This window comes from Felis catus, chromosome A1 (genome assembly GCF_018350175.1).
Source record: "Felis catus isolate Fca126 chromosome A1, F.catus_Fca126_mat1.0, whole genome shotgun sequence".
NCBI classification, from domain to species: Eukaryota; Metazoa; Chordata; class Mammalia; order Carnivora; family Felidae; genus Felis; species Felis catus.
The window spans coordinates 115,783,070-115,806,427 of NC_058368.1; the positions used below are offsets into that span (position 1 = coordinate 115,783,070).

At 55.2% G+C, this 23,358-nt stretch overlaps 1 protein-coding gene and 1 long non-coding RNA gene across 8 annotated transcripts in view; one reads left to right on the plus strand and one right to left on the minus strand.

The window, feature by feature from the left end:
- Positions 1–523: 523 nt before the first annotated feature.
- Positions 524–23,358, minus strand: part of NRG2 (neuregulin 2) — a 185,694-nt gene continuing 162,859 nt past the window's right edge. For 2 of the 6 annotated variants that reach the window (XM_023255767.2, XM_023255775.2), the window contains exons 5-12: positions 17,353–17,429; positions 16,931–16,989; positions 12,448–12,619; positions 8,595–8,697; positions 6,092–6,215; positions 5,639–5,766; positions 4,588–4,815; positions 524–2,463 (exon numbers count right to left, since the gene is read on the minus strand). In XM_023255767.2, the coding sequence (XP_023111535.1) occupies positions 1,710–2,463; positions 4,588–4,815; positions 5,639–5,766; positions 6,092–6,215; positions 8,595–8,697; positions 12,448–12,619; positions 16,931–16,989; positions 17,353–17,429 (1,645 nt within the window). In that variant the 3' untranslated portion in view covers positions 524–1,709. The remainder of the gene's footprint in view (positions 2,464–4,587; positions 4,816–5,638; positions 5,767–6,091; positions 6,216–8,594; positions 8,698–12,447; positions 12,620–16,930; positions 16,990–17,352; positions 17,430–23,358) is intronic. The other 4 variants (XR_006599551.1, XM_023255770.2, XM_023255774.2 and 1 more) reach the window with 4 other exon arrangements.
- LOC123386070 lies at positions 2,310–22,434 on the plus strand. Of its 2 annotated transcripts, XR_006599579.1 has the most exons (4): positions 2,310–2,445; positions 14,551–14,625; positions 16,155–17,487; positions 20,939–22,434. It is a non-coding gene; the product is annotated as an uncharacterized LOC123386070 (long non-coding RNA). The 2 variants fall into 2 exon arrangements; XR_006599578.1 differs by lacking the exon at positions 2,310–2,445 and having other exon boundaries at positions 13,631–14,625.

The window sequence follows — 23,358 nt, forward strand, 5'->3', positions numbered from 1 at the left end:
GGGCTATAAAGTTGGGAAAAGCACAACACCCTGTGGGCTTACAAGCTGCAGCAGCTGTGGTCTTCCTGGCAGCCAAGGGTACCCATTATGCCACCTTGCATGTCCAGGCTTTGCCTGTGACATGCTTGAGGCCCCAAGGGTCATCTTGCCTCAGCTGCCCCAGTGCCAATCCCACAACCCTTCCCTCCTCACCCACATAGGCCCGGAAATTGTTGCCTCAGTCCAGCCCCAGGAGCTCCAGGGTAGGAAGTGGGCCAGAGGTCTGAGGCTGAGCTCAAAGCAGAGTAATCTGCATCAGCCCCTTGGCCAGGTTCCCCAGAAGCCAGGGGGGATACCTGGTGAATAATCTTGGAGGAGGGAGGAGGGTTGGAGCCTGTCCTGGGAGCTGAAGCCAGGGAGATTAGAGGGACAGTCTCTTCCTCCCAGGGACTAGCCTGGCCCTCTCCAATCTCCACCCCAACATCCATCCATCTCCACCCAGGTCCTCATTCTCACCTGGGGGCTAGGCACACACAGTCAAACATGAGTTATTTCTGATTTTATTTATAATATAAAAATGTTCAAGTGTCAACAGTCAGGTGTTTGGACATTTCAGGGCAGGGTTCTCATTTGTTGGTTTGTTTGTTTAAACAATTACCTTTTGACAAATTAGCAGTGGACCCAGTTTTGCGGGGTGGGGAGGGAGTGGAATTCGTAGGTGGCTTGGGGTCTGGAAGGAAATGGTGTTACTTTATTGCTAAAAGGGGAATCAAATACACTGTGGAGTGGCTCTTCTCGGTCCCAGCGTGACCATGCATCCAATCTAAAGAATCTGAAATGCAAAGGACATGCAGGCATAAAATAGAAAAGACAACCTGTAAACGAAGGTGCTGCAGAGGACGGAAGGGCATCCTGGAGGCCACAGGGGAGGAGGAGCTGGAACTTTGGGGCCCTGGCAGAGCTGCCCCCTCCCTGGGGCCGGTGCGGTTGGGAAGACCTCTTAGTGCCCCCTCCCTTAGCAGCTATGAGGAGCAGGGTGGCCCCCTCCCCATTCTGGTTGCTGTCGCTGGGCCTCAAGTCTCCCCCTCCAAAAGTTACCTGACCCCAACTCTAGCTCCAAGCCTAGGATCCCCACCTTCTCCTCGCCTTCTCCTCAGGGTGTCGGGGGGCCTGAAGATCTTGCCTGAGGGCAAAGCTACTCCTGTCCTCATTTCCTTCCTCAGGGCGGATCCCCTCCCAGCCCCCACCCTTGCCCCCACTAGCACCCAGCAGTCTTGTCTTTGCCGGCTTCCTCTCACCCCTGCCAGCTGGGGATCCTACAGTCCCCTCAGCCCCACCCCACCCCACCCCACAACCCAGACTTCTCTCCAGGAGCTCCAGATTAGCGTACAGCAAAAGGCACCACAATATAGGTTTCTATTAAAGAGTCAAAAAATTGGCCCATCTCTCTTTTTTTTTGTTGTTTCTTTTTTTTTTTCCGAAGCTGTAAATCAGGATGTTACATATAAATAGTTTCCCTATAAAAACGTCTTTGCCGTTAGCTAGTATTATAAGACAATTTTTGCTAAAATGAAAATAAAACATTTTGTTATACCTTTTTCCTTTTATAGAAAATAAAAATATTTTTATTTCTTTTTTTCCTCCTTTCTCTCTCCAGGCGGTGGTCTCTGTTCTCCGTAAAGACAGTGGGGCAGGCGAGGCGGAGGGGGGCGGCGGGGCGGCGGGGGCCCCTAGAGGGGCGCCGAGTCCTGCTTGCCCCGCGGGGGGGGCCCGCGGCTGTGTCTGCTGCTGGCCCGCGTGCTGTGGCTGTCCAGGGAGTAGTAAGTCCTGCTGTCGGCCGCCGGGCACAGCGGCGGCGAGTCCGAGCGCAGCGCATCGTGCGCCGCGCGCAGGCCGAGGAAAGGCGTACTCTCGGCCGCCAGCGCCCCGTCCGCGTCGTCGTCCGAGCCTGAGGCCGAGCCGCCACCCGAGCCGCTGCTCAGCGACAGCGAGTCCCGCGCCGCGCGTGCGCGCTGCGCCGCCAGCCCATTGAGGCGCGAGCGGCGCCAGCGCCGGGGCCCCGCCGACGTCCTGCGGGACGCGCCGCGGGCGCGCGGCCGCGGTGGGGGAGGGGGCGCGCACTCCTGCGTGGTCTCGTACTCGTCGTCCTCCGGGATGCGGAAGGGGCTGGCGGGCAGGCTGCCCAGGCTGCCGCCCAGCGCGCAGGCTCCGCGCCGCGGCCCGGGCCCCGCCGCGGGGTAGTAGTAGCTGTCGTAGCTGCGCTGCATGTCCGCGCCGGGTCCCGGCCCGGGGCCAGGGGGCGCCGGCTGCCGCAGAAGCGGCTGCTGCTCCGCCAGGCGGTAGCTGATGGGTGCGGCCGGCGGCAGCGACACTGCGTGAGCGGAGTTGGGGGACGTGATCTCAAAAGTCGGCACCTGCGTGGCCAGCGAGTAGTGGAAGTCCACTGGAGAAAGGCGCGCGGGCGTGGTCAGTGCCGACACGTACCTGCGGAGAGATGCAGAGGCGTGGGCTGGGGGTTACGGGTTATGGGTTGCGGTGGAAGAGGTGGACCACTGGTAGTGCCTGGGATCCCGCCCGCCCGAATGATGGTGGCAGTCCTCAGTGACCTTAAGCAATTTCCTTAACCTCCCCCAGGCTCGGTTTCCTTATGTGTTAAGAGGGGATAACCACAGTGCTCATTCCAGGCTGTTGTTGGAATGATTCCATAAACGTATCACATGGGATGTGCCGGTGCCACTGCCTGCCTGATGCTCCAACGTGAACGGTCCTTTTGGTGTGAGGGATGCACACAGTCACCAATATTCTTGAACTGTTACTTTGGGTCAGGCTCAGATTGGGGCATTTTACATGCACCATTTCATCTAATACGGTAATTCTGTAAGACCCTTACTTTAGTCCCATACCACACATGAGAAAACTGAGACTCAGAACATTTAAGTGACTTGCTCAAGGTTCACACAACCGGGAAGTAGTAGGGCTGGGATTTGAACCGATGCCAGGCAGAACCAGGACTTATGCTTCCTTGCTCTCCAGAGCCCTTATTACTCTCTTTCTGGATCGTCTGACTTCCCTCTCCCACATGGACATCCAGTTAACCACCATACCCCACCTCCTGGAACACACCCTTTGCCCTGCTCTACCTCGACCTGGGCCTAATTGTTCACTCTGGTTATTCCCCCACTCCAGGGTCTCTCCTCCACTGTATGCAGTTTCCAAAGCAATCGTTTAAAGTCAGTTTTGCTTAAGGAGGCCCTTCCTGCCCCAGGGCCATCAGCCATCTACCTGGCCCCAGTCTACCTGTTCAGGCCCAGCTCCATTCTCCCTACATCTCACCCTGCTCTGGGCATCTCACTCACTAGCAATGTTCTTAAGTGCCTCTGCTAGTACAGCTCAAGGTACTCCCTTGCCTGGAAAGCTCTCCCTGTCTCTCTGCCTCCCAACCAGTAAGAAGTTCTATTGCTATTGATAATGATTGATAACAACCTAGTGTAGCCAAGTAGGAGTCAGAGAGCTTTGTGCACATGATCTCTGATGACCTTCGCAAGAACCATGCATGATAGGTATTGTTTTTCATGTTCCACAGCTGAGGAAACAAGGCACAGGTGATCAACCTGCTGCAAATCACATAGGTGGTGGAGCTGGGCTTTAAAAGGTTGGGTATGGAAAACCTGGCTGCCTCCTAGAGCCTGCAGTTAGGCTGGGTCTGTCTGTCCTGCTGGGATGTCCTGTGCTTAGCACGTTCCATAGGACGCTGTGAGTGTCAGTGGTTTGTGTCTATGGCTGGGAGCTTCTCAGTAGCAAAAACAAGATGGACCGTCTCTGGACCCCCAGGCAGGCTGCTCAGTGAGGGCTGGCAGGGAGTAGGTGAAGTTAGAGCCAGAGAACATTTCCTCTCCCTCCACTCCAGCCTGGAGTTCCCAGTACTATGCACCTTCCTCTACTCTCCTCCCACAGACTCCACTTGCTAAGGGCCACTGGAGGGCTGAGCAACGTAGAGGGCTGGCCTCCTATGACTCCTGGCTTGGAGTCAGGGAAGAAAGGGAGTTTCCTGGTTCTCAGTGCAGCCACTGCTCGGAAACCCAATGGTGTCTTGATCCCTGGGCCTTGTTGCTGATACTGCCAGGGCCTGCAGTCCTTCTTGGCTCATGCCCAGCCTGCCCTGGTCATTCTCTTTGCAGACAGCCTCCCCTCCCACCCTTCAGTCTGCTCGATCTTGGTGTCTTTCTGTTCCCACTGGGACATGGGGCCTCTAGGTGACACCAGGGTAGGGCTACCATATGTTCTGTCTTGTCCAGAACAGCCACTGTTTGTTCCTGATGTTCTAGTGCAATTATAGCATCCTCTTCAACTTTGAAAAGTGTCCCAGTAGGACAATTAAATTAGATGGTCACTCCACACCAGGGTCCACTGGCTCAAACTCAGTCCCAGTCTGTCATTAACATGCACCCTGAGCAGATCATTCCACCTTTCAGGGACCTTGCTTGCCCATCTGAAAAATGGACATGGGAATTTTTGGAGTGTCTCTGAGGTGCCCTAAGGGTCGGCCCTGGGTCATTGGTGCCAGTCCTCTGGCCAAGGTGGGGCACAGGACACAAGATAGGAACTGACCTCTCGCTATGTGGGGAGTCACGCAGAGAGTCTACGGAGTCGTGGTAAGGTGGCACGGCAGCCCTGCGCCGCTCCTCCAGGCTGTAGGCCGCTGCCCGCCGTGCCCGGGCCTCCACACACGCTGGGCTGTTGCACTTGCTGGTGCCCACTGATGACAGCATGATGCCCGACTGGGAGTCAGAGGTCAGGCTTTCAGAACGTTCCAGGCTCCACGTGTGGCTCTCATGCCTAGAGAAGCCAGGTGGAGGTGAGGTGGGGGATCAGGAAGGGGCAGGACAGCCTAACAGGTGTGGTCCCAGGTCCCCCCGCCCCCCGGTTCTTCATTTCATTTCAGGCACCCTCAGCTCAATGCCCTTCTCCACTCTGAGCTGACGTGTAGTATGATGGAGGGAAAAGGAGGGCTAGGGTCCTGTGGATGGGTGAGCCCCAACAGGTGTAAGCCTTTTCTTTTCCTTCGTACAACCAACCTCCCCCTAGCCTCAGCCCGGGGCCCCGGGTCCACTCCCATGATCCTTAGCCTCTTATGTCAGGAGCGCAGCCCTCGTGGCCAATACATGGGGGCCCGGCCTATTCCATGCTGTTCCCCAGGGAAGAAGGCGGCCAATCATGTTATTGAGCTGTATGAACCTTTGTGCTTGGGTGAACAAAGAAAAGGAGGCTAAGGTGGACTAGGTTCGTAAAAGCAAACTCAGGAGAGAGCATCTAATAGGTCTGGGTGTTTGGATGAGGAGGCATTTTATGCCAGATAATGTGGTGCTAATGAGGTCCAACCAAAACTACATGTTAGGTGGGAGCCCAGTGATGCTGTTGTTCCTCTGGGGCTGGTTTAGACTGGAAAAGGGAATCTGGTCCCCTGAGGATGGATGAATGTTTGGTGGTGGGTCCCGGTCTGAAGTCCTTTACCTATATCCCTTGACTCAGAGGGACCCTCAGTACAGGGCATAGCCTGGCTGGGAGGTTTCTTTGTGTGTCTCCGGGCATATGTGTTAGTGCTTTCTGTGGGTGTGCATACAGGAGTCTGCAAATCTCTGTGGGCCTGGGTGGTGCCCACCTGTGGCTGGAGGTGGGTGTGGCTGTGGAACAGTGGTGAGAAGGAGAACAGGAGTGGCTCCCAGAGAAGGTGGTCTCCGTTTCCCTCCGGATGACATGGTCTGTGGCTGGCACATTCTTGGAGATATACTGCAACAGACACAGTTGGGCGGGAGTTAGTGACGAGTGAGTGGGTCAGCCCTCCTTCCGGGTGGGGATGGGGAAGTGAAGCACTAAGCTTCAGGTTGGGGAGTGGTCCACTGGATAAGTGACTTGATGTTAGGGCAGCGGTGGCCCCAGCGAATCAACCCCTTAAGGAAGTGGGCAAAGCGAGGCCAGTCATTCTGGTGAGGCTAGGCGAGGCTAGCGGGCAAGGCTGAGCATGGGATGGGCTGGCTGCTGCCCCGGCCCTTCCTTGCAGGGCACGTGACAAAGGCTGGCAGTACAGTGAAGGGGTTCTGGTAATACCACTCACATCTGCCATCTGGATCTCCTCAGGGTCCAGCCGGGGGTGGCTGGGCCCGTTGGCCAAGCTCCGATTCTGGTGGGCTGGGCACATGTTCTGCCGGAGGTGATTGTGCATCTGCTTCCGCTGTTTTCTGTATAGGAGAAGGGTGTGTTAGCCACCCCCCCCGCCCCATACAATGTATGAAATTCCCTAGCTGTCCCCCCAGGGGAACTCTTCTACCTCTGCCCTGGATGCCGGGGCAGTCTCCTGCTACCGCTCTTCCCTGTGCTCAGCCTGTTCTCAGCCAGGAACCCCCGCTGGTCTGCCTCCTCCACTATCACCACGAGCTTGAATTCAGCAGGACCTGAGCATAGTGGTTCTGAGCTTTGGCTCTGCTGAGAGAGCTTTGGCTCTACTACATCCTAGCTATGTAACCCTGGGCCAGTTACTTAAACTCTCCATGGTTCACTTTCCTCATCTTAAAGTGGGGTGACCATTTACCCATCCCAAAGTCACCTGAGAATTAAGAGCAGATAAAATATTCAGGCACTGGCCCACCCACCCACCCATTCATTCATTCATTTGCTCTTTCTTGGGTTTTTGCTATGTGCCAGATGCTGTTTTGGAACAGCGAAGGAGACAGACACAATCCCTACCCTCGTGGGGCTGGCAGGCCAGTAGGGGAGGCAGATAATAAACACATAAACAAATTAATAAACAAGATACTTTCAGTAAAATGCAATGAGAAAAATAAAACATGGTGCTATGGTCAGGGGCCTGTGGGACTACTTTACATTGGCCATATTAAGTACCCAACACATTTGTTCTGTAATCAACAAGTCTAATCATGTCACTCCCATTTAAAACCCTTCATTGGGGGTGCCTGGGCGGCTCAGTCGGTTAAGCGTCCGACTTGGGCTCAGGTCATGATCTCATGGTTCGTGAGTTCAGATCCTGCATTGGGCTCTCTGCTGTCAGCACGAAGCCTGCTTCAGAGCCTCTGTGCTCCCCTGCTCATGCTCATGCTCTCTCTCAAAAATAAACATTAAAAACCAAAAACAACAAAACCCATCGCTGGCCCTCTCTCAGTGCCCTCTCACTGCCCTAGCTTGCTGTATCCTTGGGGAGGCTTATTTCTGATCCCCCACCATGCTGCCCTCTCCACCGTTTGGACCTCTGCACATACTGTTACATCCCAATGGAGCACACTCTCTGCCTCTTCTTCACCTGCTAACTCCTGCTCTTCTCTTAGGCTCAGCCTAAATGCTGCTTCCTCAGAGAAACCCTTCTTGCCTTCCAGCCAAAGTTAGGCACCCCTGCAATGTATCTTATCACACTGGACATCTTGCTTAGAGCACTGGCCATGGGCCTGGTGCAGGGCCTGGTATCTAGCAGGCAGTGAATGAAAGTTTGTTGAAGAAATGAATGAGGTTAGAATAGGGGCTTGCTTTTCCACTAGTTCTTGACCTCATTTTTCCTACCTGGGCCCAGTCTCCTCTGGGATCCTTGAGCCCCAAATCCCAAGGCCGGCAGGGCCTTAGATCCCATAGATAGGCGTAGCAGGAGTCAAGACCACGGGACTCAGTACACTAAATGGTGGCTATGCCCAGACCTTGCTTTCTGGATAAGAATGGATGGGACAAACCTATCATTTTCTCTGCACTACATCACTCTACAACCTTCATTGGCTCCCTATCATTTATAGAATAAACCCAGGCTTCCTAGCTTGGGATTCAATGCCCTATGGTACTATCTAGGTTCCAGCTGTCTTTTTAGACTCATGCCTTTTCCTTGACCCCAGAATTACTCCAACTAGTCTGGGCTGCTCGTGCTCTAGGAACACAGCTGACCCTTTCCCACCTTTGTCTGTCAGCCTGCACTCTTGTACAGGAACTGGCAGCACCCTTTCTGCACCTTTCTTCCCCTTGCTCTAAACTTCTGCCCCATCTTTCCTCTGCCCAGAAGTGACCCGGCCTCATCTTCTCTGGGCTCTGGCCTGGCCCGCTCCCAAGTGAGACGAGGCAGTATGTCCCAAGGTCTCTTTTTCCACTGGGAATGCAGCCTTCTTTTCTGTGCTTCCTCACTCCCAACACTGCTCCAGCACCAGCCTACTTGATAAGGCAGATGCCCCTTCACAGTGTCGTCTGAGGTACCTACTAGGATCACTCCCGCTTTACAGATGAGGACTCCGAGAGATCCGTCAATTTACTCAGGGTCATGGTAAATGGGAGAGCTGAATTCAAACCCAGATCTGTCTTCTTCCAACGCTCGTGCTCACAACAATTCTTGTTCATTCCTCTGGGGCCTGTCCCTCCTACCCTCTGCTCCTGCTTCTTGGCCCAGCCCTTCCTCTCCACACCAGCTGCAGAGGCCCCTGAAGGGGCTGTTGGGGCATAAGGGGGTGGCCAGGCCAGACATGGGGAGGGTGTGTGTGGGAGGGCGGGGGGTGGAGAGAGACTGTTTTCACAAAAGCAGTCCTGGAGGCCCATCCCTAGTTGGCCTACTGCAGGCCCGAGTGTCTGACACTCACTTAGTCTTGCAGTAGGCGACCACGCAGACAATGCCCACGACCAGCAGAGCCACGCAGATACCGGTGATAGTCAGGACCCTCTTCTGGTACAGCTCCTCGGCTTCTGCAGAGGCAGAAGAAGAGGATGTGAGGGGGCAGGGCAGGAGGCAGATCCAAGGGGAAAGTGGTGCAAAGAACCCACCCCCACCTGCCCCCAAAGCTTTGGGCTCCCTCCAGCTCAGGGCCTCCCAGCTCCTTTGCATCTCCTCCTTCCCCAGCTAGTCCCTCCCTTCTGGATTGCTTTCTGTTGCCCCTAAATCCTCCCACATGTGATCTGCTCACAAGTGACTGAATTCACCTTCCCAAACCCTACACCCTGCCCAGAGCACATGAATGGAAAATGCAGGGGGTGGGGGTGGGTGGGATGGAGGTGAAATTCCAAAGGCCACAGGCGAGGGCAACCCGGCTTGGCCAGCAACCTTGCCCTGCTCCACTATGGCCTGATGGCTTCAAAGAGCCTGGATGGGTTGGGGAGAGCTGTTCTTCATGGCAGTGAACATGTAGACGCTCAGCAGAGCTGGCTTGCCATTTCTGCTTTGCTAAGAAAGGCAAGGACGTCAGACAGGACATCAGACCCAGAGGCTGGACTTAGGAGGGACGCCAGGAGCAGGGACAGAGCAGACCAGGCCCATGGAGGAGGGCATAGAGAGAAAGGCCTTGATTTGTTCCTGCACCCTGGATAGCATGTGGCCCTGGCCCATACCAGCCCTTCCCTTTGCTTTCGAGAAACCCACGAATGGCAGCATAGCCCTTGGTGCCTAGGAAAGTTCTTGTGCTCAAGGAGCAGCCGCCACCCTTTCCGAGGGGTTGAGCTAGGCTGGGTCTCAAAAAGAACCAGCCATCCCTTCCACCTCCTACTTCTTGGTGGGGCAACTCTTGCCCGTCTAGAGCAGAGAAAACCAGGAGGAAGAAAAGGAAAAAGGTGACAGCAGCAGCCTAGGCATCCCCTGCCCCCACCTGTACCTGCCAGCTGGCCCCTCCACATGGCCCCCTCCCCCCAGCACAGGGATAGGTGGAGGCTAGACCCCAGCACCGTGGTAGAGCCCTGGGAAATGTCCTGAAGTCCTTGGACTTGCAGCCCCTCCTGTGTACACCAACCAGCAAAAACTGTGAGTACAAACCCTCTAGACACACATACCTTTAGGGCTCTGGCTATCTGCACACAGATCCCTTCACAAAGATACACTCCTACGTGTCTAGAGAAGTGTGTGTGCGCGCGCACACACACACACACACACACACACACACACTCATGCAGTCTTAACCCTCCACCCTGGCCCCCCATCTCTGGGCTCTGTGGTCCATATCCTGCTTCTGTTTCTCATCCCTGCCCACTCCCAGTCCTCTCCAGTGGGGCATCTGTCTCTGTCATTCCTCGGAGACCACTCTGGTCACGGTCACCAACAACTACCCACTTCCAAGTCCTGTGGTCATTTGCTTCCCTCTCGGCTCACTCCCCCTGTTGCGCCCACTCCCCCTGGATGGCTCTTCTTTCCTGGGTGTCGCCCTCTTTCACCGGCTGACCTGTTCAGTTGCCGCTTCCTACTCTTCTATGTGGCCTGCAAGGTAGAAGGGCCCAGAGCTCCCAGGCTTCTTTCCTTCCTCCACGTGCCCTCTCTCCCCTCATGATCTCACCCAGCTCTGACTTTAAATACCATCTGTATGCAGGGGACTCTCAAATTTGTATCTCCTGCTCTGACTTCTGCCTGAACTCCAGACTGCTCTACCCAAGGGCCACGGCCAAACAGAAGTGCTGATTCCCCAGCCTCTTTCCATACCTGCTCCTGGCCCTTCCCATGTCGTCAGTGGTCGCACCACCTCCCCTATTGCTCAGGCCCTGAACTTGGCATCACTGCTGATGACTCCTTTCTCCCCGCCTGCTCTGATACCTAGTCCTTCAGCAAGTCTTCTCAGCTCTGCCTCCCAAGTAGATTCTGGGTTTGGCCACTTCCACTGCTTCTAGCTCAGTCCAGGATGGTGTCATCTCTCACCTGGATAGCAGGTCACCTTCTGACAGGCTTCCTTGCTTCCACTGCTCCCCAGCCTGTCTCCCAACCCAGTCTATTCTCTGCCCCCAAGCCTGCAGATCGTTTACTCCTTGGCTTCAAACTCACAATGGCCGCCCCCCTGCGATTCAAATACAACCCAAAGACCTGCCATGGCCTAGGAGGCCTGGGTTACCATCTCAGCCCTCCTTTTACATCTCGTCATTGGTTCAGCCCCCATGTCTTCTGTGACCAAAGTCGCTGGCATTCCTTCTGTCCGCTGAGCAAGGCAAGCCCGCTCCAACCACACCCTCCCTAACTTGCCTCCAACACCCTCCTCCAGTTGTTTGCAGGGCTGGCTACTTTTTAGCAGGTTTTAGCGCAGATGCTACCTCATCGCCTCAGCCTTTCCTGGCCACTTAGCTAAAGTAACTCTGTCTCCAGCTTGGCGCCCTCCCATCACCTTCTTTTATTTTCAGTAGGGCACTTACCACCACCTGCTATCTTTCCTGTTTGTTGCGTGTCTCATACTGTGGATTTGAGTGCCAGGAAGGCAGGGACTCTGCGTGCCAGATCGCCAGAGTTGGCAAATTCTGGGGTTCAGTAGATGTCTGTCGAGTTGGTGCACGAATGGACATACAGACCGCCATTACAGACACAGGCATTTATTCGCACACGCGCACACTCACCTCCGCACCCTCCCAGTTCCACCTGCACAGCACTCAGCCCTTAACACAAAGACGCCCTGCTGTGCACCTCTGTGCACTCACATCCTGCACAGAGAGACCTAACAAGGCGTGTGACGCCCCCCCTCCCCCCAACACACACACCCCTGCGGGGTCGTGTCGCGCACCGTCACACGCAGACTCACCCCTCTCCTCCCGTCCCATCACCAGCAGCACATAGACACACACGCTTCCACAGGCTTTTAGCTCTATCTTCTGAGGAGAGCTGATAGGGGCTGGGTGGTGAGGGAAGCGGGGCCTCTCCAGACCTGCCTCAAGAACAGCCTTTTCAGAACTGCAGGCTCTGCACCGCCTCTGAGGTCTGACCCCACCGAAGCCTTGACCCCTCCGAGTCCCTGCATCTCTCCATTTAAGCCTGGGTGGAGCCTCCCAGCTCAGAGAGAGGACAGAACGCTGCCTCCAAGTCCCTTTCCATTCATTGTGTCTCCCAGGGGCCAGAGGGAAGAAGTGGGAGGGAGGTAAGGTTCTGAGCTGGGGGGGGCAGGAGGGTGAGCACCGGAGGCCGGCTCACCCTTGACCCTCGCTCGTCTGGCCCACAGGCGAACACGCATACCATTGTGGAGACAGATCATGAAGGGAATGACAGCCTCAAGCAGATGGCAAAGCCTGGCAGACAGACACGGGGCAGGGGGCAGAGACAAATGGGCATTATTAGCTGCCAGCGTGGTGCAGAATGAAAAGCAGTGGAGATGGAAGTGGGAAAAGGAAGGAGAATTAAAGTCAGATTAAAGAGGGTGCCTCTCTGCACAACTCTCCAAGCCAGGATTTCATGGCTTCCGGACATCAGCTCTCCAGGGGCCGGTCTCTTGTCTGGCCAACGCTTTGGGCATCAGCTCGGGAAGCTCCTCCCCCAGTGAGGCCTCAGGCGAGGGGGCCCCGCTGTACACTGGGGGCACCTATTCCGCCCTTCTCTTGTCTCCCCCAAATCAACGTAGTTTATGATGGGACATCTTGGGAGGGCCAGGGGAGATTTTTGGAATCATCCCTTTTCCTTTTTTTGGAAAGGAAACCAGCACACATGGTGTCAGAGGCTGTGGAGAGGGCTGGGGTGGATGGCACTGACTGACACATAGAGCTTCGTACCCTTTAGTTCAAATCCAAGATGCTCTGGCAGTGCAGAAGAGAGCAGGGTCAGAGAGGGGAGGGGATGGAGGGAGAGATACAGAGAGAGATCGGGGAGCGGGGAGGGCAGGAGAGAGAGAGAGAGAGAGAGAGAGAAACGTTGGTCAGGATTCTTCAGACACCAGCAGCCAGCCTGTGAGGTGAAAGCAGGTTAGTGGTGTCCCCTCCCAGCCTCCTGAACCCCTGCCCTGGCACCCAGTCCCCAAGAGCCCTGAGGGGGGTGGAAGGAGGAAATGTTAGGATCAGCAGGCAGGGCAGGTTCTTTAGAGATGAGCTGTGGGGTTAGTACCTGATGGGGAGGCGGAGGCGCAAGTCAGTCGGCAGATGTCCCCAGGGAGGAAAGGTGAGTGGGGGTGGGGGTCTGAGGAGTCCTGTTTCCCCCTGCCCCCAGCTCCAGGGCCAGGCCTTCCACACTCCCACGCCCCTCTTGGAGACTGCCTGCTCGGCCCTGAGCTCGATCACCGGGCCCTTTTTTCTGTTCAGAACGAGGGCATGGGGTGCCCAGACTGGTCCTTGTCCCTGTCCTGCCTCCAAAGGCCCCTCTCCTGGGAGCCTGAGCATGAAGACTCCTGAGTTTGTGGGGACAGGAGGAGGCTCCAGCCAGCAGGTCACTTGCCACATCTTGACACTTCCAACACCTTTGATGCCTACAGGGCCTAGGCCTTGGGGTCGGGTCCTGATTTCACCACTTAGAAAAGCAAACTGCAACTTCTAGGAAGAGACAGGTGGGTTCACCTGTGGAACACGCGTGTCAGACGGTGAGACAGTAGCACTCTGAAGTCGATTGTGTTGTACAGGTGCGCTTTCACGGCCCTGTGAGGTGGGCGCCCATGCCATCGAGATCAAAGGGCCCAAGGGTCAGCCCTGCCCCAGACCCACTGTGTCTCCAAGTGTACCAGGCCTATCCACCTCTTAGAGTCTTCTCTGTTCACATTGGAGCTCTGGGAACTCTGCTACCCGGCCATACCTCAGAATCATCCAGGCCGATGGGATCAGACTGTGGGGTGGCAGCCCAGAAATCTCAACAGTGTTTCTGAAAAGCTCACCTACCATTCTACTGTAGCCAGCGCCTGTCTGCAGCCTCTGAGTTTCAGTTTTGTCCCTAATTTGCTGTGTGCACGTGGGCAAGTCTAGTCTCTGTTTCCTCATCTGTCAAAAGTGTCTATATGCAGTGAGAGGAAGACATGAGAGGCCTGGACAGCGGGAGGCTCAGTGTGCATGAAGGAGCCCAGTCCGTGGCCTCCCCACACGCACAGTCAGCGCCATGACATCCGGGGAGGAGGTGAACTTGTGTTCTGATGTTCTCGTCTCCTGTAGGGGAAGGAGAGCATGGGGGCCATCAGCTGGAAGTCCTTTTCTGTTCCTGCTGATTGAGTCTCTGGGCCTGACTGGTTTGGTCATGAGAACTGACCACCTGGAGTAGCGAGCTGGGTCCCAAAGCCTTTGACGAGTTTTCTTCTGCTTCCCTGCTCTGGGAACCAAGTAACAGCGGCGGCAGCAGCTTCTGGGCCTCCTAACTGACCTCCCCTTTCAGTTGAAGGCCAGTACGGTTTTGGGTGGGTCAGCGGTGGCTGACAGGACTGGTGATGTCACTGCCGGGAAGGCAGCCCTGCTTTCCTCTCACAGGGGTGGATTCTGAAGGGACGGTGGCTATGTCTGCTCCTGTCAAAGATGCCTCCCAGTCATCATGTTCATAGGCTGCCACTCAGCCAGGACAGAGTGGCACCATTGAGTCACAGGTCCTATTGGGCAGACATTTGCATATTGACCAGTAACCATGGCAACCCGATGCTGGACTCCCAGCAGGGCCAGGTTTACCAGATGATACACAAAGTCTTCATCCTGGACACATCTTATGACACACAGTTACAGGGGCCTGGCCAGGGAGGCCAGGACGCGGGCCCCTGATGAGAGCACGTGCTCATGTGTTTGTGCGTGTGAGTGCAGGCGTGTGCTTGTGTTTGAGCACGTGTCAGTAGGTGCTTACGTGTGTGTGTGTATGTAGGTACATGTGTGTGTTCTTTCACTTGGGCGGTATACCGATGTGCAGGTTTTGACTCTCAGGAAATGGAGTGGCTGTCAGGGGAAGAAGGAATGCAATTGTGGCCATAGGCTCTGTTTCCATGGACTCTGCAAAAGGTAATCTGGTCTAGAGGCTGTCTGGGCAGAGGGAGAAAGTCAGACCCCTTGCTCAGGGCTTGCTGGGAGTCAGCCACCAGGGTACTGGTGGGGGACCTCCTGCCTCCTACCCCATACCAGCTGTAGCCGCAAGAGGTACTCAGCTGCTCTCCATCAACAGCGGCCGGCTCTCTGCTAAGCCTTCGTAGGGAGCACTGCACTCCCATCCTCAACGGCAACCCTCGAGGTGTAAATGTTACTACCCCCATTTTAGAGATGAGAAAACAAACTCGGAGAGGTTAAATGAGGCCCCAGAACTAGTGAGCTCAGCAGCTGGCATTTTTATTCAGATCTATCTGAATCCAAAGCCTGAACACTTAAAGGTAGCATTTTCTGCTACCTTTTCAATAATTATCTGATGCCGTAAGTGCTCTGGGCAAAGTGCTTGAAGACTAGAAATCCTTCATGCAAAGGTAACAGCAATGATCCTGATGACACTAGGCAGAAAGGCCTGTGGCAGCATTTCTAGACTTTTTCTGGGCTCCTGAGGCCCTGCTGACCCTTCAAGCAGCTCTGAGCTGAAAGCTGAAGCGGCCCAGCTGGCAGAGAAGCTTGGCCAATGGCCAAGTTCTGGAGGCTCTGCTCCTCTGATTCGGGACGGGCTGGGACTCCCTGTCCAGAACAGTCCCGTAAGCCAGGGAGGCTCTGGACCTAAAGGTGAACAGGAATAGGTCCTCCATTGCCTCTTTCCTCTGGTCCTTAGCCTTGGCCTGGCTGCTCTGTTCCCTCCTGAGGCCCCTCCTGACCTATGGTCTTCCATAGGTGGGGCTGGATCTGACTCTGCAATTCTTCCTGGAGCCTGGGCTCTGGAGAATTCTGGACCACATGCCCTGCCCACAGCTCTCCTCTTATCCCCATAGCCTTCCTCCCTGGCCTTCAGCCGGAGGGGCCTGGGGGGAGTGCTGCCTCCCACACACTGTGAAGACAGTTGACCGTCTGGGCTGACCAGCCCCCACCTCCCTGCGGCCTCTACTTTCCTCTTTAAGTCATGGCTTCCAAGCTCTAGCAGGGAGAAGGAGGTGATGATTTCTAGGCTTTTGTGCTGTGGCCTAAGGAGGACTGGGCAGACTTGTTTCTCTACCCTGAGACCCAAACTCAAAAACCACTTTTCTCCAAAGGGCTACCTAAATGACCCTCTGGGTCCTGCTCTAGGCCTCTCCTGGAGCTCTGCCTCTCACCCAGGCACCATCACTTTGGTTCCTAATTCTTCATGGGATACAGCTGTCCTAGGAGAGGAGGAGGTGGGGTGGGCTGAGCAAGGGCCTAGTATGTTCTGAAGGATGGGTGACAGTGTCCTGCCTTGCAGGCCAAGAGACTGGTGGGCCCCAGATGGAGTCCATAGCTGGCCGGGGGCTTTTTGCTCTGCTAGGCCTCCACCTGGTGATGCTTGAAGAAATTGTTCCCAGCCTCAAATAAAACACTCTATAATTAGGGTCTCGTCTTTCTGCTGCAGGGCTCACATTTTTTTTTTTTTTTTTTTTTTTTCCCAGCTAACTAGGCAAACCAGAAAGCTCTACCTCACAAGTGGAAGAAAGGAAGGGAATGGAGTCCTGGATGGGGACTCAGACCAGAGAGGGCCTGGAGAGAATCACCAATCATCCCTTGAATCCTCATTTCCTCTTTCAGTAGGCAGCAAACCCCATCCCACCCTATCCTTGAGCCGCATAAATGTCTCTGGCCTCTGGCCTCTGTGGAAACCAGTGCCCTGGCGCTTGTTCTCCCTCAGCATCCCCTTCCCCACTCTCCCCCATCGCCCCAAGTCAAATAAAACAAACTCTGGCCAGACCCAAAGACAGGCTGAGAACTTGTTTGTCTCTCGCAAACGCACCAGCACACACGTGCATACACTCATTGCCTGGCCCCATCAGCACCTGACATCCTCAACAGGCTTTAAAAGGCAGGCGAGGGCCCCGCCCCTGCTTCTCCCATTGCTGGCCAGGCTGTCCGCTCTCGGAAGGGGGGAAGGGGGGAAGGGGTGCGGAGGCCTGAGCGCAGCCCCCCACGCTTGCAGAGAGAATCCGGGGCTGTTACTGTGCCCAGCCGAGAGTCGGGACGGGGTGGGGGGTGGCAGGGGGGCAAATCCGTCTCCTCCGAACAGGCTTCTAGTTAGCACTGACGACTGAGAGGAGCCCAGGACACTACCACTCCCTACCCCCCTCCCTTCCCCCGCCGCTCCCTCTAGTCTCTCTAGGCAAGGCCCGGTCCCTCTCGCGTGGGGAGATTGTCAGTCACCAGGGAGGAAAAGAAATAGAAGAAAGAGACATACTGGAGAAGTTGACCATTGCGAACTGCTGACACCTGTCCCCGGTGTATCCCACAGGGCACCTACCAAAAGAAAGAAAACCAGAAAGAGAGAGCCAGGATAGCAAGACACAGGCATTGCAACACCCCGGCACGGGCTCCTGCCGATGCCAGCTGGGTTCCTTGCCACCGTTACCGCTTGTACTGGCCTTGCCACTCTGCCCCTTACCTGCAGCCCTGAACTTTAAACCCAAGGATTAGGCCAAAAAATGAAAAACAAAGCAAAACAAAAGAACAAACCAAAATACAAAAAAAGAAAAGAGAAACAAAACAAAACAGCCAAAGATCAAAACAACCAACACCCCTGGCCCTATGCCCTACATCGGGGGGACTGCACCCGGAAGCTTTCTAAGGAGCAGGGACTTGTGTTTGTATCTTCAAACATACTTTGCTTAGGATCTGGCATGTACAATCGCAAAGGCAGTTTCTCCAAACATCTCTGTCCGAAGAATCCGTTTGGACATCTGGAGAAGGAAAAGGGGAAAAATCACAGAACAAACTGGCATCATCCGCGAGGCTCAGGTTAGAAATCAAAGTGCACAGTGATGAATGAGAAAACCAAGTCAGGCGCTGGGGCACACTCGTAGCTGCAGGGGCTGGAGTCAGGGCTGGGGGGAGGGCTCAGAAATCTTCAAAATCTCTCTACCCGGTGTTGCTCGGTGGGTGGTGGGGGGCAGGGGTGGGGCGGAGAGGAGGATGACTGAGGGAAGCGGGTGGGGAAATTGGGAACCTAATGCCCAATTGTCCTGCGGGTGTGGAGACTTCCCTTCTGACCTGCCTGGGGTCCCATGAAGCCAGAAAGGTAGCCCCTGGTGCCAGGCAGTCAGGTAGGATGCCGGGAGCCTTCCAGAATACCAAGTTCTGGGAAGCCATTCCTTCCAGGCCCTACCAAAGGGTTCTCTCCAGGGCCCTGGGCAGGTTTTCTCATCCATGAAACAGCCCCCAGAAAGCTCAGAGGAGAACTCCGGAATGCTGTTCCCAGACTGTGTGCCCATGACAAAGGTGACCTTGGAGGTGTTTGATCTGTTCTCTCAAAGAGGGTTCTGTGGCCAAATAAATTTAGGAAATCCGTTCCCAGACTTCCTTAGAGAGTTGCAGTGCCCGCTGGCATATGAAAGGCTAGGAAAAGTTTTGTAGGAGGAAAGAGCTTGAATATTCCAGTATGTTCCCAATTTATTTGACCAAGGAAGACGTTTTTTGAGGAACCCTTGTTAACATGGTTTGGGGAAGGCTGCCCTAGAGCAATACGCAGGGGGGAAAAAGGCTTAGTGGGGAACAAGGTGAGGCTGGGGAGGAGCCAGAATTAGCAACGTCTCACAGCTGGCCTGCCAAGGCCAGGTGCAGGCTATCTACCCTCAGGTGGCAAGAACCACAATTGGGGGTGGGGAGGGCTAAAGCAGGCTCCCTGAGAACCCTGAAGCTTCTTCCAGTTAGGGGTCTCCTGGCTGCCTGGACGCTTGTCTTTTCCCCATGACCTGCTCCTCCGTCACTGCCTGGCTCTGGTGGGACCGCATTCTCCCATGTTGTCTCCTCTGTAGCTACAGAGCACCACCCACTCTCCCTGACCTTGTCCTTACCCCCAGGTACACTTTCTTCTGCTCTCTGGCTGCCCCTCTCCTCTCAAGTGAGTCCCTGTCTTGCAGACTTCTGGGAGACATGCCCTGCCCTGTACTCTCCTCTGAACCCCAGCAAGGCCAGATACCTAAGGGAAGCTTAAAGACAGGGCCAGACTGACCACCACCCCCCCATTCCCCTACTCGAAGATGGGTTTTGGCTGCTTCTGCCTCTTTTTCTTGGGGAAATTAGGTAACCCCATCACGGATGTTTCCTCAATAATAGATCACTGTGCAACATTAATCAGTAAACCTTCTCAAGAGGTGAGAGTACTCTACCTCTTAGCATTCTCGTGTAAACCAACCATCAGCGACCTCTTGAGCTTATAGGGGGTGGCTCCCATTGGCTATGATAGACCCTCGGGGAAATCCTGTTGACTCCAATCTAGCTGGGGGGTGGGGAGTGGCTGGTGAGCAGACAGCTGGAGTTTCTCTGGGCCTTGATGGCATCTCCCTCAGGGGAGGCAGGAGGCTGGTCCCTGCAGTGGTGGCAGTGTGCGGAGGTATGCCTAGCCAGTGGGTAGGGGTGGAGGACTGGGAAGTGTGTCTGAAAAAGTGGAGGGGGAGTGGTTACAAGGGAAACTGATGCACGTTCATCCTGTTGAACAGGGTGGCTCCCGGGAGGAGGGAGAGGAGGAGGAGGAGGAGGCAGCGGCGGCTAACCCTTACTATATCCTTCTCTGACCTAAGCGTCCCGTCCCAGGAAAATGGAAGTAGGGCCTAAGGCTTTCCAACCAGCTCCAGTCAGGCTCAGCTCTCCTTTCTCAGCTCTCAGAGACTGATATCCACTTGGGGTGGGGACTAGAGGGGAGAATAAAGCAGCAGCACCTTTGGGGGTGGAGGATAAAGACCCAGGAAATTGCCAAAATGATTCTTGGAATCCTCAAAGGAATAAGAAAGAGATACATTTGACAGTGTCCAATGTCTAAGATTAGCCCAGCTCTTTGTGTGTGTGTGTGTGTGTGTGTGTGTGTGTATTTGTGTTTGTGTTTAAGAGAGAGAATGGGGTAGTGCAGGGGCAGGAGGGGCAAAGGGAAAATTTATCTCTTTGCTGATAGTCAAGGGATGCTGTCCCATGGCTCTTGGGAGACTGATGATAACTAAGCACATCCCTGAGTCCCTGATCCCACACCCAGCCTGGACTGCCCCAACTGCCTCCTCAGATCTTTCATGACCACTGAGTTGTACAACCCCAGGTGGCACCACGGACACGGTCTATAACGTGAATGTGCCCCCCTGGAGTTATGTAATACGGTCCTAATCTTCCTGCCCTGGGACATGTGTTCCCCACTGGCTGAATAAAAGAAAAGGCAATGGGGGATGGACATAGCACAGGGGTTGGGGACTGGTTCCCCATACTGTTCTTTGGGCATTAGATCCTTCCAGGAGGCTCCTGGGCTCTCCTTATCCCTGCTTGTTGAAAATGAGCCACATCCGGGAGCCTGAGGCTTCCCTAGAGAAGATACTGGGAGTGGGCCTACAGCCTTGCTACCCTGCACTCAGGACCATGTAACAGGGTACGGGCTACACAAACCCGTCCACCACGAGTGGGGTCTGACTCAGTGTGGATGGCTGGCCGGTAGTGGGTTCCCACTGAAAGAGGGATTGGCGCTCTGAGTTTCAGCAGCACAGGGGACAGGTTAAAAGGAGTGGCAGGTCATAGCTTTCTCAGCCCTCCCCCACATCATGAGCTATGACTATGGGAAGATCTGTGCCCAGGGCTGGAGAAGAGCAGGGTGAGACGGGGGCAGAGAGGAGAGCCCATGGGCTGTATCTGGGGTGACAGAGAGGTTGGAACTCTGCCTCCCCGTTTTCCCACCCACCTCCCGGGCCTCAGTTTCTCCTTTTGGTAGCCTGGGGATAATGCCATGTGTGCTGCCCTCACCCGAGGGAGGGGGAGGATGAAGGATGAGGGTGTGCCCCGGGGCACTGGAGGGGGTGAAGGGTCTCTGGCCTCATGAGGGGTGGGGTGGAGATGTGGAGAGGATGAGCAGGCAGATGGGTATGGGATGGGGGAACCACCTGAACATGGGGAGGGACAGGGGGAGCAGAAGAGGGGGAGGGATGAGCTTGATGGGAAAGGGAGGCATGCCGCTGGTATGTGCACAGGGCTGGAAAGAGAGTCTTGTTCTGTCATCATCCCCTGAACCAGTCCCCAAGAGTCACGCACCAACCGTGCTCTACAAAAACACGGAGAGAAGAGGAGAAAGCAGCGAGAAGAAGTGCAGAGGTCCCTGTCTGGCCCAGACAGGAGACAGTCACCTTGATTTGGACCCCCATTTTCAAATCCCCCTAAGTTTTCTTTCTTTAAAACAAAATTCAGTATCAGTGACACTGTTTCTTTTGGCTCTGAATTCCAGAAAAACAGGGACGGAGTGTGCCTGCTTTCCAACACTCCCTGCAGGGCTCTGAACCAATACACAACAACAAGTGTCAGAAAACCAGGAAGGAAAACTGAGTTTTATAGAAACTGGAATGAAACTGACCAGTCTAGTTTCATTATCCAAGCTAAGCGGAAATGCAAAAAAATCAAAATAAAAAGTAAACAAACAGCACAAATGGTAAGACGTGAGTTCTGTTTCCTATATTCTTTCCTTTTTATTCCATTCAGGTGTCATCAGGCATCCCAAGAGGCCTGCCCCCCACTTCCCTCCCAGCTCACCCACCCCCAGAATGGCCTCTGGGTTCTGCCCTGCCCCCCACCCCCCCTGTCCTTCTCCAGCACAGCTCTGAGGACTTGCCCTCCTGAAAGCGATCTCCCCTGAGGGCTCAGGGAGTCAGGGAAGTTGGTTCCAGGAGCCCTGGCTAGGGCTGACCCTAGGGCAGGTTGAAATGGGGAGGTGGTGCTTCTGGGTACCAAGGTCAAGTTCTAAGCAGGGAATCCCAATTGCCCTGGTGAGGAGGGGCACAGGACACCATCTTCATAATGATTTAGGCTCCTGCCCTCTGCTACTCTCAGATTTAGCTGGGGGTGACTCAGAAGGTCCTAGGGCTACAGCCTTGCTGGCAGGACCCTTTGGAATCTCACAAGCTCATCACACCACTTTCCACGCTAAATGCTAGCACTGAAGTCCTGCAATCCCATGGCCCTCTGTGGCCCTGGTACCTGTCCTGGGTGGCTGAAAACTTCCCTGCCTGGAGCCAGGGCTGATCTCCTTAATGCTGCTGGATTCCTTCAAGGTTCCAGGGTCCAAGGGGCTAGGGAGGTGTGGTGTGTACGTGTTTGTGTGTGTTGTGTGTGTGTGTGTTTGGGGATTAAAAAAAGAGGGGCCTGCAGGGCCGGGCCATGTCTGTGGGGTACTCCAGAACGCTTATGAGTTTCTGTAGATGTATTGCAGAGAGCTCAGACCATTTTCAAGTCTAGAATGTTCCACACAGTCTCTAGCACTAATGTGGCAGCCTCCTAGGGGCAGAAGGAGGGAAAGATGAGGGGCTGAGTCCAGGCTGAGAATTTCCCTGGGGGACCTGCGGTGGCTGCAAATTCAGGATGGGGGAGGACAGTAAGGGGATGGCAGCAGGTGCAAGGTGGGATTGCGGGGGGAAGCCGGCAAAGGAGGCCCGCTGGGGAAAGAGGCACAGATCTGCCTGGCAGTCCGGGTCTAGCTCAGCTAGCCCGGCACAGAGGGGAGAGTGTCAAGGAGGCACGGCCCCTCATTATTCCCGTGTGAGGTGGAGGGGTCTTTGGCTAAGGCTGTAGTCAGTGGGGGGATGCAGCTCTGGAGCTGGAGCCCAGAGGCAGGAGAGCTGAGAGGTGCTGAATCTGACCTTGTCTGTGAGGAGGGCAAATGCCTCTCTGAATTTCTACTAATACTCTAGTGGCTTTTGCCCAGATGCCATGGGAATGGGGCAACTGTGGCACCTTGCCAGGGTCCTAGGCTTGGGGTGCTTTGAAAACCCGAAGTTGTTAACTAGTGCCCCCTACCCCTCCTCAGGATCTGGCCAGAACCTGTACTGCCCTCACCAAGCTCTTCCTCCGGCTCCTCATACACCCACCAGAGAACCTGTCAGGGGTCCCGTGGGCTCAACTGCTTGAATAGGACCCAGCTGGACCTGAACAAGCCCTCCTGGGTTACTGTGCTCCCATCTGCCCTGTTTGCTAAGGGGAGTAGGATGAAAATCCTGCTGGGTAGAGAAGCCCCAACTTGAGCTTCTTCTTAACCTTGACCTTCCCCAGGTTGTGTCTGGGCCACAGCCAGAGTGGTGTCTTTGCTGGTGTCCCCTCACCCCATAGAGAGGGGCTAGGGTCTGAAGTGGCAGAAGCAGCACCCAGGGTGTATCTGAACACCAGGCAGGGAGAGTAGCCAGGTCTTGAGGTGAGCACCGGACGCAGAGTCCTCGTCTCCCCTCAAGGCTCTGAGAGCAGACCCTCCACTACCAAGGGCACTGGGAATTGTGCTTTGCCGGACCCTGCCAGGCTCTTCACTGCTGGGGAAGACACACCATGGGAAATGTTCATCAGAACACAGTTTGGAGAGTTGCTGAGAAATGGGGCGGGGGGGTGAGTGGTACAGAGAGAAGGGGGAGAGAGAGAAAGGGAGGGGGAGAGAGAACCCAGTGCCTAGGGCATAGACTGGCTTCCCCATCTCCCTAAAAGATGGTGGTGAAAGGGTGGACACTGGGAGAGGGGGTGGGTAGGGGCCTGAGAACCTGGCACTGCAGAAGCCCTGAGCCCTTCAGCGTTTACATCTCCCTATATTCTAGGAAAGGCCTGGGAAGTGGGGCAAACCTCCCTGTCTACACCCCTTGGGGACCCCCTGTCAGTGGCCTGAAGCCCACTTTT